Raw genomic sequence first — 12,826 nt, 5'->3', positions numbered from 1 at the left:
AGACACTATTTTGTGAAGTTACAGTGCTGTAAAAGAGACGTGACAAGTTCAGGTTTTTAAGTGTGAATTTTCATGGAGGGTTTTGATGCGTCCGTGTCCCACTTTGGAGCACTTGAGCAGGCTACATATTACAACTACACCATAAAGGCATACCATTTCTTAAAGAAGACATCCCATTCAAAAGGCATATTTTGAACCTTAGTGTGGGATAATTTTTCCGCTAGCTTGTACCAAGTGTAATGGTTATAAGCATTTTTTTGTTCTGCCTTGACACACCTAGTGAGCTTGCACAGTATATTTTGCAAATCCTATGTGTGCTACGACTGTATAATACTAAATATGCTGCTCAGCTATGTCGTCTGAGTACAGCAATACCCCCATATGTATCTCTGCCAGGTATATGTGGATCTTGAAGGGGCACATTTGAGGCACAGCCAGTTTTTTTTTCTTACTTTTAAGTTTTACGCTGTGTCCATGTTCCATTTTGGAGTAGTTTAGCTGGTTGGTTATTCAAACTTCCCTAAAAACACATACTAATTATTAAAGAATACACCCCGAGGTAATTCAAAAAGCATATTTTGAACCTTAGCGTGGGATCATTTTAATTAAGTTAATCCTCAGGTTTAAAAAAAAAAAAAATTAGATCACAGTATCATACTGTAGTCAGTGATCAACTGGCAGGGAAGGGGTTAACTTTTATTAGGAATGGGTAAAAGTGGGTGGGATTTTGAAAAAAACACTTTTTTTTTTTTAAGTTATTTTAACTTTTTAAAGCTTTTTTAAAAACCCTTTTTTAACTTTAACCCCTAGCTAGCCTAACACCAAATTCCCCAATTCCCCACTAACTTCCACCCACCCCAGTTAGCTAAATACATAATTTAAAAATATTTAAAATTAATAAAATAAGTTTAACCCTTGATGGTTAAAAAAAAAAAAAAAAAAAAAAAAATCAGATGACAGTAAAATGTAGTGCCTGCCAATTGATCAATGTAGTCAGTGATCATTTGGCATGGGAGGGGTTCATTTTATTAAAGCAGGGTAAAGGAGGTGGGTGGGATTTAACGTTAACTTTAATATATTTTTTTGCAGGGAGAAGATCCCTGCTGATCTGTCTCCCTGCACTTCACACGCAGAACGCGGAAGCGGATCAGAAGTCCCTGCAGCACATGTGCTTGCTCTAAAAGACCGGCAGAGCGATCACAGCTGCAGGGACAGCGCAATCGCCGCGATCTGGGGTTAACTTTAGTTAATACAGAAATTTTCCATCAAGGGTCTTTAAAGCAAGGACAAGCTTGACGGAAAATTTCCATCTTTGGTCGGGAAGAGGGTAATTGTTAATTAAGGAAGGGATGTGTATGGCTACAAATGTGTATTTGTATTAAAAAAAATATCTGCAAGAAACAGGAGAAAGAACAGTGTGTGAAAGTTCCATCTGGTCCCTTTTTACTCATTAAGACACAATCTAGCCTCTTTTTCTTTCACTTTGTCACTTCCTCTTTTACACTGTCATTGTGCCAGGTCACCTCACACAATCCATTTCATTTATCTCCCAAAACATACTACTTCCCTATTTATTTCTAATTTTGTATAAGGTCTCCTCCTGCTTCCTGACTCATGCTTGGAGTGGAGGGGCCCCATCATTATGGTTTTTAGTATGCACATAATGCATTTCTTACCACTGGTTGGATTAGCTGTCATCCCTGGCTGCTTGATCAGCAAGAGTAAAAGTTTACTACTGGATTTTGTTTCTTGTAGAATATACAGTGTAACATTTTTCAATGGCATGAGTCAATGTATGTTTTGATAGATAGTGTATTTAGTTTGTGCATAATCTTATGGTAATACAAATATACAGTAATAAAAATATAAACTGGTGATGCAGGTTGCCAGTCACATTACTTACATTCCCCAAGTTAATTATCCATTTGAGCGTGTAAGAAGCATACAGATGTAGAACCAGACATTATCGATCACTGAATGCAGGGAATTGCAATATAATTTACATATATTGCAGCAAGAAAATGACATGGGAACTAAGAAAGAAAAAAAAAAAAAAGCTACGCACGACAATAATAGACAGCTTACTAGATTTCCCTCACATTGTATAATAAAACATACATACTCAACTTGCTGAACAGGTGTTAAGAAAAAAAGAGCATATGGAATAAATCATTAAAAAGTTTGGACATTAACACAAATTGATGTATTAATATCAAAATTTAAAGGTGCACTTAAAAAAATGGCCTAGTGAGGCCTAAATGGTCCTCTCCTTCAAAAAATGCATAGAAAAAGCATTAACACAATTTGATGTGTTGAAGTGAGAATTATATGAAATACAAAATTGTGTTCTTGAATCTAATAAGGAACACTAAAGTGTGAGGAATACAAACAACTCAGTAAAGTTTCATGACTCACCTTGGGTTTTACACTGCTTAATAGTCTTAATTTCTGTTTCTGTTCTTCAAACTGTCTACGTTTTCTTTCTTCCTCTAAGAATTTTTGTTGGTGTTCAAATCTTTTTCTAAAACAGAGAGAAAAAAAAAAAAGTATGAATGCACAGTAAAAGACTTTAGATTGTCCTTTCAGTAAATGTGACCCCCCTCATATATAATTTTAATAAAGTGAATAGCAAAGAAAGGAGTAAAAGTGACAGTCTCATAGCAGAGGTGATTTTTGCAGAGTGAGGCAGTTACAGGCAACTGTGTATAGCGACATAATATCAGGGACCATTGCGCACCCTAACCTATACAATGAGCATAGGATAGGATTGTGCTTCAAGTGTTCTGAGCATTTGTTTAATTTTATAAAGGCACTGAGCAGCATAACACACAAATTGCAAAGGTTACAGTTCAAGCATGACCCCTACCTCCCAACACACACACTTGCTGAGAAATACGAGTGTTATCACGAAATACAGTGGAAAAAGTAAACTTATTAACATACAATATAAACTTTAAGAGTTCCCACCTACTCTAAACAGGCTCATTTATGGATTTTTTTAAAATCAAATATACACTATTCACAAAACTTGGAGCCATCAGTAAGCAAACAGGTCTCATTGTTGCACTATAGAATATTGCTATATAATGTGATTTGTGCAGTGCATACATGAGTGGGCTAAAACTGGTAGAACTGGTATTGTCAATTTCAGCATTAGAGGGGTTACATTTGATTATATAGGAATGTGATATATGTCAGAATGTTTACAACATGAATTCAGACGACGCCTGCTCTGCGACCCACGGGCCATGCTTGAGGGATCCAGCCCGGACGATAGGACTGCTGTCATCCTCCATTCAAGCCGTTTCCTAGTACCCCTGCCCTATAGGGCTCTCCGACGCTTGAAGGCACACTAACTCGGATCATCGGTCTCATACGACCGAATCGTGTGTTTTTTGGACAAAGCCCATCGGGAACTCCATTGGTGGCTTTGACACATGGGGACCTGCAACGGCAAGGCGATATTCGGATCCCGGCCAGACTTCGTCCTGGATTCAGATGCCAGTTGTCTGGGCTACGGCGCTGCTTGAGATGGCGTGGCGACAGGAGGACTCTGGAGGAAAAGACCCTTCACATCAACTGTCTGGATCCGCTTGCAGGGACGTCCGCCATTCGAGGTTTCACCAAAGGGATGAGTCATTGCTCGCTGCTTCTACGCATGGACAACGTCTCTGTGGTCCGCTGCATACATCCGACTTGAAAGTTACCGTTCCAAACTTTTGTTGGATCTGACAAGGGATCTCTACCAGTACTGTCTAGACAAGAACTTATCGATTGTGGCGGAATACCTCCCAGGCCGGGACAATCTAGTGGGGGAATACCTCCCAGGCCGGGACAATCTAGTGGGGGAATACCTCCCAGGCCGGGACAATCTAGTGGGGGAATACCTCCCAGGCCGGGACAATCTAGTGGGGGAATACCTCCCAGGCCGGGACAATCTAGTGGGGGAATACCTCCCAGGCCGGGACAATCTAGTGGGGGAATACCTCCCAGGCCGGGACAATCTAGTGGGGGAATACCTCCCAGGCCGGGACAATCTAGTGGGGGAATACCTCCCAGGCCGGGACAATCTAGTGGGGGAATACCTCCCAGGCCGGGACAATCTAGTGGGGGAATACCTCCCAGGCCGGGACAATCTAGTGGGGGAATACCTCCCAGGCCGGGACAATCTAGTGGGGGAATACCTCCCAGGCCGGGACAATCTAGTGGGGGAATACCTCCCAGGCCGGGACAATCTAGTGGGGGAATACCTCCCAGGCCGGGACAATCTAGTGGGGGAATACCTCCCAGGCCGGGACAATCTAGTGGGGGAATACCTCCCAGGCCGGGACAATCTAGTGGGGGAATACCTCCCAGGCCGGGACAATCTAGTGGGGGAATACCTCCCAGGCCGGGACAATCTAGTGGGGGAATACCTCCCAGGCCGGGACAATCTAGTGGGGGAATACCTCCCAGGCCGGGACAATCTAGTGGGGGAATACCTCCCAGGCCGGGACAATCTAGTGGGGGAATACCTCCCAGGCCGGGACAATCTAGTGGGGGAATACCTCCCAGGCCGGGACAATCTAGTGGGGGAATACCTCCCAGGCCGGGACAATCTAGTGGGGGAATACCTCCCAGGCCGGGACAATCTAGTGGGGGAATACCTCCCAGGCCGGGACAATCTAGTGGGGGAATACCTCCCAGGCCGGGACAATCTAGTGGGGGAATACCTCCCAGGCCGGGACAATCTAGTGGGGGAATACCTCCCAGGCCGGGACAATCTAGTGGGGGAATACCTCCCAGGCCGGGACAATCTAGTGGGGGAATACCTCCCAGGCCGGGACAATCTAGTGGGGGAATACCTCCCAGGCCGGGACAATCTAGTGGGGGAATACCTCCCAGGCCGGGACAATCTAGTGGGGGAATACCTCCCAGGCCGGGACAATCTAGTGGGGGAATACCTCCCAGGCCGGGACAATCTAGTGGGGGAATACCTCCCAGGCCGGGACAATCTAGTGGGGGAATACCTCCCAGGCCGGGACAATCTAGTGGGGGAATACCTCCCAGGCCGGGACAATCTAGTGGGGGAATACCTCCCAGGCCGGGACAATCTAGTGGGGGAATACCTCCCAGGCCGGGACAATCTAGTGGGGGAATACCTCCCAGGCCGGGACAATCTAGTGGGGGAATACCTCCCAGGCCGGGACAATCTAGTGGGGGAATACCTCCCAGGCCGGGACAATCTAGTGGGGGAATACCTCCCAGGCCGGGACAATCTAGTGGGGGAATACCTCCCAGGCCGGGACAATCTAGTGGGGGAATACCTCCCAGGCCGGGACAATCTAGTGGGGGAATACCTCCCAGGCCGGGACAATCTAGTGGGGGAATACCTCCCAGGCCGGGACAATCTAGTGGGGGAATACCTCCCAGGCCGGGACAATCTAGTGGCGGACTGGTTATTTTCTCGACACTGGAGAGACGCCAACGACAGGCTACTACACCCTCCGTTGTTTCAGGTGCTGGACTTCCTTCGAGGTCCCCTCCACCTGGATCTGTTCGTATCGAGGGAGATTCGCCAGACGGACTTATTCTTCAGTTGGCTCCTCAGCAAAGCAGTGGACGTTCCTCCAGGAATGGCCTCCCTTGGGGGCGTGTGAGTTTCCCCCCTTCTCCATACGTTACATCGGATCAAGTTTCCGAGGGTGTTGATTCTCCCGATCACACCATTTCGGAGGGGTCAACCGTGGTTCCCTCTACTGCTGCAGTTATGGTGCGAAGAACCGCTACTTCTACCTGTCTACAATTTTCTTCTACGGGATAAAGATCCGTTGGTATTACAGGGTCGTCTGTCACTGGTGGCCTGGATCGTTTCCGGGGTGGGATGTATCAGTCCTATCGATAACAAGAGTTACTCTGGGACGCCTGGCGATCCTGAAATGGCTGGTGTCTGGAGTGACGTTTGGATCCCTTTACGGCCCCTATCATGGCTGTACTGAACTTCCTGCCCGAATTGTTTTCTCAGGGTACGTCGTATAGGACTACTAATGTATTCAGATCGGCTATATCGGCGGCTCATGTGCCTTCTCAAGGTTCTAGCATTGGTAAGGACCCCTCGGCCTGCAGACTGTTACGAGGTGTGCACCTTTCGAGGCCACCTTCTTATTCATATTTCTCATTTAGGGATGTTTCGCTTATATTGCGCTTCATTGAGGAATGGCCTGATTTCTACGCCAGCTTTCTGCTAAGCTGGCTCTACCGTTATGTCTTGTGTCTTTTCGAAGCGTTTCTGATGTTCGTGCTTTTGATGTAGATTCTTTCCCCTTTTCACCGGACGGTGTGTCTGTTTCTATTTCATGTAGAACGAAATCTAATTAGTCTTCTGCATCGTATCCCTACTTTCCGGATAGACCACATCTGTGTGTGACACGGTGCCTACGGACGTATCTCTCCGTGACATCGTCCTTTCAGACTTCTGTCCATGGTAGTTATTGATTTCCTATGTACGACCGTTTAGGCTGGCGTGGCGAGTTCCTATGGGGCACATTCAGTTCGGGGTGCTGCAGCTTCAGCAGCTATAGAAGCCGGTGGGTCCCATACGGATATTCTCGGCGCCGCTGACTGGTCTAGGGAATAGACTTTTCGTAATTTTTACTTCCGTCCACAATCTCATGTTTCTTCTGTCTTTATGTCTGGGCATTAAAATTGCAAATATGAAGCCTCCTGTCTTGCCATAAAATTAGGGATTATTCTAGCCTCGGTGAGGGAATAATCAAAATTTTATTAACAGGAGGCAAATATTTCCCCTCCCCCCTTGAGGTTTCCCTCCCTGGAATGGGGTTTGTTGCTATTGTGTTGATTAGGGGTATTGATGCATTCTTTGTAATATATTGTCGTATGTTTGTTTGATTAATTAAAAAAAAATTGTCTTGGTTGTTTTGATTGGTGGTTCTGAAAAGTTATGTTAACTATTTATTTGCTGCTGGAGGTTTTCAGTAAAGAAGGTAAAGCAAATATTTGCCTCCTGTTAATAAAATTTAGATTATTCCCTCACCGAGGCTAGAATAATCCCTCATTCTAGCTTTAATGTAAACTAGCTAGCAAATCTACCACACTACTGCATAGATAGTGGGTTCTTTTGAGAAGAGATTAATAATTATACCTCCTTTTGTGAATATTGAGAACAGGGAATGCAACTCCTACAAAAAAAAATAAAAAATAGAATAGAATGATGGCAATGCAGGAGTTAATATGCCTGGTCTGGCATTGGAGGAAGTATTTTTTGTACCAGTTGGGGAAATACACATGTATCTAGGCAGATGTGGTGACACTGCTGTTGCTGGGTACTGGAGCTAGCCTGGGATTGGATGAAGGTCATAAGCGTTAAAAGCTAGGACAGTACAAAATGCAGCAGCGAGAGCGCAATCCTGTCACTGGGTACTGAAATAGGAGTGACGGAGACAGAACCCCCAACCTCTTCCCTTTAATTTTATTTAATTGTCTTGTCGAGATGTTATGATGCATTGGGGCAAAAGTCATCCTCAGGGTCAAGTTCTGAGGAAAGATATGGTGGTACATGGTTTTAACTAAAAAAAGACAGTCAGGCCATCTACTGACTGGCATGTTGGTGGCTACTAAAGTTAAAAAAAACTTTTAAAAGGTTAAAGTTTGTGTTCTATTTTTATTGTTAAGAAAATTATAATCATAGCTGCAATAACTAATTCTGTGGAAAACACAAAAAGATAAATAAAATCAAAAGTTTTTATTTAGATTGATTTTTGTTCTGTTCATAATAAATATTCCTTTATTTAGTTATGCTTTTGTCTGGTAAAGACTCACCTGATTAGACCAATTAATCATTTGAAATCACAGATACATTGTGTTACATTTGCTTGGGGGACCAAGGCACCCAATTTATAAATTGTCTTGGTGGTGGCAGCATTCTAAATTAGAAAGATTTATTGTAACGGAATCCCCCGTGCTCCGACCGAGTTCCTTTCCGCTGATGGACGCTTCCTATCTTGCGCCGAGGACACGAGACACCACAACCACCGCAGACTCCACAACCGCCGTAGCCTAACTGGAGTCTCGTCATCTTCCTTCCACCCTGGATCAGCCTCTGTCCTCCAGGACCGTATGGGAAAGACCTCTCCCTCCAGGAGAGCGTATCAGGAACCAGCTCTTAAAAGAGCTAAATGATTAAAGCTCAGGGGAGTATACAAAGTATAGCAATCCCCAGTGTGAATATAACAGTTCCCCTCCAATCATGAGACAAGACTGACGGTCAAAAAGATCTCCTTTTATCAGCACCAAAGGGCTTTCTTTTATGCAGGTTTTACACACATAGTACCACCCACAGGGTTTAGAAGAACAACCAATAAAACACGTAATATACAGTAAAACACTCCCATTCATTCCCACAAAATCCTCTCCTCTGCCTGTGATATAATTACTGTACACAATGGGTTAATGTAATTATCACAGGCAGGACAAATATACTTTTTACACATTCACTATAACTTTAAAAATATACATCCTTTCTCACATATTATTACTCAGCATACTTCAAATACCAACATACTCAAAATTCAGGCAATTCCCTCCAGGGGTTAAAAAGTTAGTCGGAAGTCCTTTGTGACCGACCGCAAGCACATTTTCCTGCCCAAAACAGTTCCATAAAATTTCCCTCAGAAAAATGAAGTCCTATTCGCATGAACCGTTCGTGCAAATAGCTTAGTCTCACTGTGTGTTCAAATCGCCGAACGGGACTTAGACACTGCGGCTGAAAACTGAGTGGAGGAGAAGGTAAGGGTCAGCGGTGTTCGTGCAAATGTGTAGCCGATTTCCGTTCCATGGATTTGGCTGCACACACCGCTGACCGCGTTCGACTAACAAGGATGGCCGCCGCCACGTGTTCGACTATACGAACGTCGGCCACCCAGCAGTCGGCAATTACCATTGCGGTTAACCACCAGCCTGGGAGGTAAATTGACTGCACATTTCCACTTCTGTGTGGTCCACCTGTGCAGTAAATGGTTCGGTAAGCCCCATTTACCAAACTATAAGGGAAAAAGCCATGTACAAGTTATTTTCACAGTCTTGGGAAACAGTTTTAAAGGGGCATTGTTCCAATTTTCATGGTAAGTGTTTAACCCCTTCCTCCCCCTAGAGTCCGGCAGGAGGGGGGCCATGAGGGTGGGGGGACCTATTAACACTATAGTGCCAGGAAAACAAGTTTGTTTTCCTAGCACTATAGTGGTCCTTTAACCCTAAGCAAGAATTTGTCAGAAATTGATATAGGGATAGCCTGAAACATATATAATAATTTTGGCAGTATAGTTTTTAAAATGTTAACACTACCAAAAAAAGAAAAACATGGTAAATTTCATTTACTAAGGCAAGTCTTAATTTCCTCTAATAAAAGGTGGAATAATTCAGTTTATAGTGAGATTACCTATCTCCTCTATCAGTTGCACTTCCAAATATTTTTTTCCTTCATCTGCCCATTTATACTCAAATCTTTGTTGTGGAGGCGGAGCCTGACCGGGAAGCTGAGCAGACATGCTTTCTGTGAGCTCCTGAGCCCGATCCGGATTCTTGCCAAAAATCAGGGGTAAAACACCCAACCCAGAACCCCTACCTGCCTCACTGTGTACTACAGAGTCTAGGGAACAGGGGGACACCTCGCAAGCCCGAATGCCGGCAGAACTCCCGGAACAGAGACTTTGGGCCTACTCTGCACAGGGCAGGGGAGAGACGGCCGCTCTCCCGGCCCACCAAAACAAGCGGCACCCGAAGTATCGGACCTCCCCCCCCAGGACCGGTGGGGGTTATCCCGGTCCCAATCAGCATGTCTCACAATCCAACTTGGATTACAAACGACGGCAACAGCCTGAAACGAGCATCAAACAAGCAAACTGCCGCTAGCAAAATGGCGGCTGCGGGCCATGCGACTGACCTTGCACCCTCCCGGCCCCTCCATGAGCGCCTGGAGACCCTGCTCCGACAGTTCTGGGCAAAATTGGAGCACAGGGAGGCCCAACAAAACCCCACACGCCACAAGGAGGAGGAACTGAAGCCATAGGGCGGACGGAGCAGATCCCGGGCAAAACCGCCTTACCACGAAGGGCGGTACGCCCATCCAGACTGGAGGTCACTAGGAGACTTCCTCCAAAACGCCAACCACACCGCGGGAAGGTCACGCACCGCCGACGGTGGACTACCACCAGGACCTTCCACAGCGCCCACAAAGGGAAAGACCCGGCCCCGAGAGGTAACCGAGCCTGTGGCCACATGGCGACGACCCCACGCACGGTCTGGAGCGGGGGAGAAACTCCCCACCGCACATACACCCCCTCCTCACCCCAAGCTCTCCGGACGACCACCACTACAAAGCCCAGACAGAGCCATGACCCCGCCGACCGGAGAAAGAAGACCTACAGACCATGGGTAAGGGCCTCCCCCTCAACCCGGAGCTACAGGGCCTCAGAAATGCCGTGCTGCGACACGCTGACAACAATTCTTCAACGCCTGCAGCTCAGCCTGACCGCCCGCATGCCGGATAAGGGAACCAGTACACCAGAGCAGAGAACGGACTATTCAATGTGGCACGCACTGGGAATTGGCTGAAAGCAGCAAACAAAGCCCATCCACACACCCCTCCTGTTGCCAGGCAAATGGACTGATGTGAGACAAACCTCATGGGCACACTGGCCATCCTTACCGAGCTTATATACTAGAACACAGCCTGCTTAATATCACTCAAATGTGTCATAGCATAGCCTATATAAAAATAACCGACATTTGAATAGTTACTATGTCATAGTTTGAAATAACGACCAGTAATGTGTACATATGCCAATTGATGTGTATTTATACCACCTGCACCGCTGTACACGCTGCCGTAATAACGCTTCGATAACCCTGCATGATAGAACAGGGCAGTGTTTTACTTTATTTCACAACTGGTGCAACACTACCCAAGCAACCTGCCTAAGAGATATGATTAACCACATGTATTGTGTCTCCAATTACTGCACTTAAGTTTTACTAGTTATTTATGTATTTTGTAGGGGCCTTAGCTGACCCAGTCATGTCATCTCTAAGATGTGTATTTAGACCATGCGACCCCCGGGTGGCATTCTCAAGTGTCTTGCCGCCGTAATTGTATAAGTTGCATCTCAAACTTACTCCAATAGGCGTGTTATTGGGGGTAAATATTTCGGATTGCTACTGCATACAGGCTGAAGCTAAGCAGGCTAGGAAATTCAGCAGGCTAGGTGGACATATATCCATTATTATATGCTCGTGCCCAATCTCTTGATTTACACGATTAGGGTCATACCTAGCAACAGTTTCGAGCGCCCACCTAATTAACTCGCTGACTAACCTGTAATTAACTTGCTGACTAAACCTGTATGTTACTCACGTTGTAAGATATATCGTATAGTTTTTGCAAAGCTACCTTCATAATTACTACACTATACGTGTTATTAATTTTCTGGAAAGCCTACTTAATACAAAATGAGGCCGCCATTCGTAGGAGATGTAATACTGTGTTAATGTGATCCTATCCTGTACAAATACCATGCATCACCTCTTCTTTATTCTGTACCCCACTTCATTCTTGCCTCAATAAAAGAAAGACTGACAAAAAAAAATAAAAAATTCTTTGTTGTAATTCTTGTTTCAATTTAGATGTTATGAAAAGACCCAATATTTCCCATTGATCAATATTAATTTTAAAGTTCGAGATTAAGCTGAATGTTTCTATTTCCTTAGTGACCTTAATGATATACACGGGTTATTGATGGATAGAAGAACGTCATCTGCAAAAGCAGTAACTTTTGTCTCTACTCCTACCGCTGGAAATCCCTTTATTAATGAGTTCATAACAAAAAGTAGAGAAGACAGGGGGCATCCCTACCAAGTTCCATTTCCTATTAAAAATGGTTGGGATATTTGACCATTGACTCTCACACTAGCTGATGGTCCCTTATAGAGCGCATGAATCCAACTTCCATATCTCGTCCCAAGCTAAGCTTGCAGGCTTTTTGATGCAAACACCATCTTTTCTTAAAAAAGACCATGTTTACATTGGTCTCTAGTAACACCTCTAGTGGCAGTCACTCAGGCGGCCACTGGAGGTGCTTCCAAGTCCAGTGCTGCATGCAGGCGCTGTATGTTCCCCAAAGAAATGCATTGATTTAATGCATCTCCATGAGGAGATGCTGATTGGAGCAGTGTGGCGTTTTTGCTGTGCATGCGCAACAGCCTATCAATTTCCTATGGGAAAGCATTGGATTGGCGGAGATCATCAAGATTGATGAGCTTAGCCACGGAGACAGAGGCAGACTCAGCAAGACCAGCGCAGTAAGGGAAAAAAGGCGAGTAAAATGGCCCTTTCAAAATTATGTTGATATGTTTGTATTCCTGATACTAGTGTTCCTTTAAGAATAATATTTACTCACTGATGTTCTTCAGCAAACTGCTTCTGCATGTCAGGGGTGTACTGAGGAGCAGGAGGACGCATTCCCATAAAAGACTGACCCATAAATTGCATTCCAGTTGCCTGCATTTGTCCCATTGGCATTCCACCCTGGCAAAAAAAAAAACAGATAATGTTAATATGAAAAATACAGCTATTTTGACATTGTGATACATTATTGTTTAGAAAAAAACAAACCTCAAAATGTATCAGAGCAAATCAATTTAAATATATCTACAAAGACAAAGAATTGGCTGATAATTTTGTATCAACATTTGCATGTTGACTGGAACCAGACCAGGTCAGGGAAGGGAAGAGAAAAAAAAACACACACACACACACACACACACACACCATAAT

The 12,826-nt window shown here is 44.9% G+C and overlaps 1 protein-coding gene across 6 annotated transcripts in view; it reads right to left on the bottom strand.

Moving 5' to 3' along the window:
• SYNRG (synergin gamma) overlaps nucleotides 1-12,826 on the bottom strand; it is a 159,248-nt gene that overhangs the window by 122,124 nt on the left and 24,298 nt on the right. For all 6 annotated transcript variants that reach the window (XM_063452757.1, XM_063452768.1, XM_063452779.1 and 3 more), the window contains exons 4-5: nucleotides 12,450-12,577; nucleotides 2,416-2,521 (exon numbers count right to left, since the gene is read on the bottom strand). In XM_063452757.1, coding sequence (XP_063308827.1) covers nucleotides 2,416-2,521; nucleotides 12,450-12,577 — 234 coding nt within the window. The remainder of the gene's footprint in view (nucleotides 1-2,415; nucleotides 2,522-12,449; nucleotides 12,578-12,826) is intronic.

The sequence above is a fragment of the Pelobates fuscus genome, chromosome 1 (assembly GCF_036172605.1).
Source record: "Pelobates fuscus isolate aPelFus1 chromosome 1, aPelFus1.pri, whole genome shotgun sequence".
NCBI lineage: Eukaryota > Metazoa > Chordata > Amphibia > Anura > Pelobatidae > Pelobates > Pelobates fuscus.
This window is presented reverse-complemented; position numbering and strand designations above follow the sequence as displayed.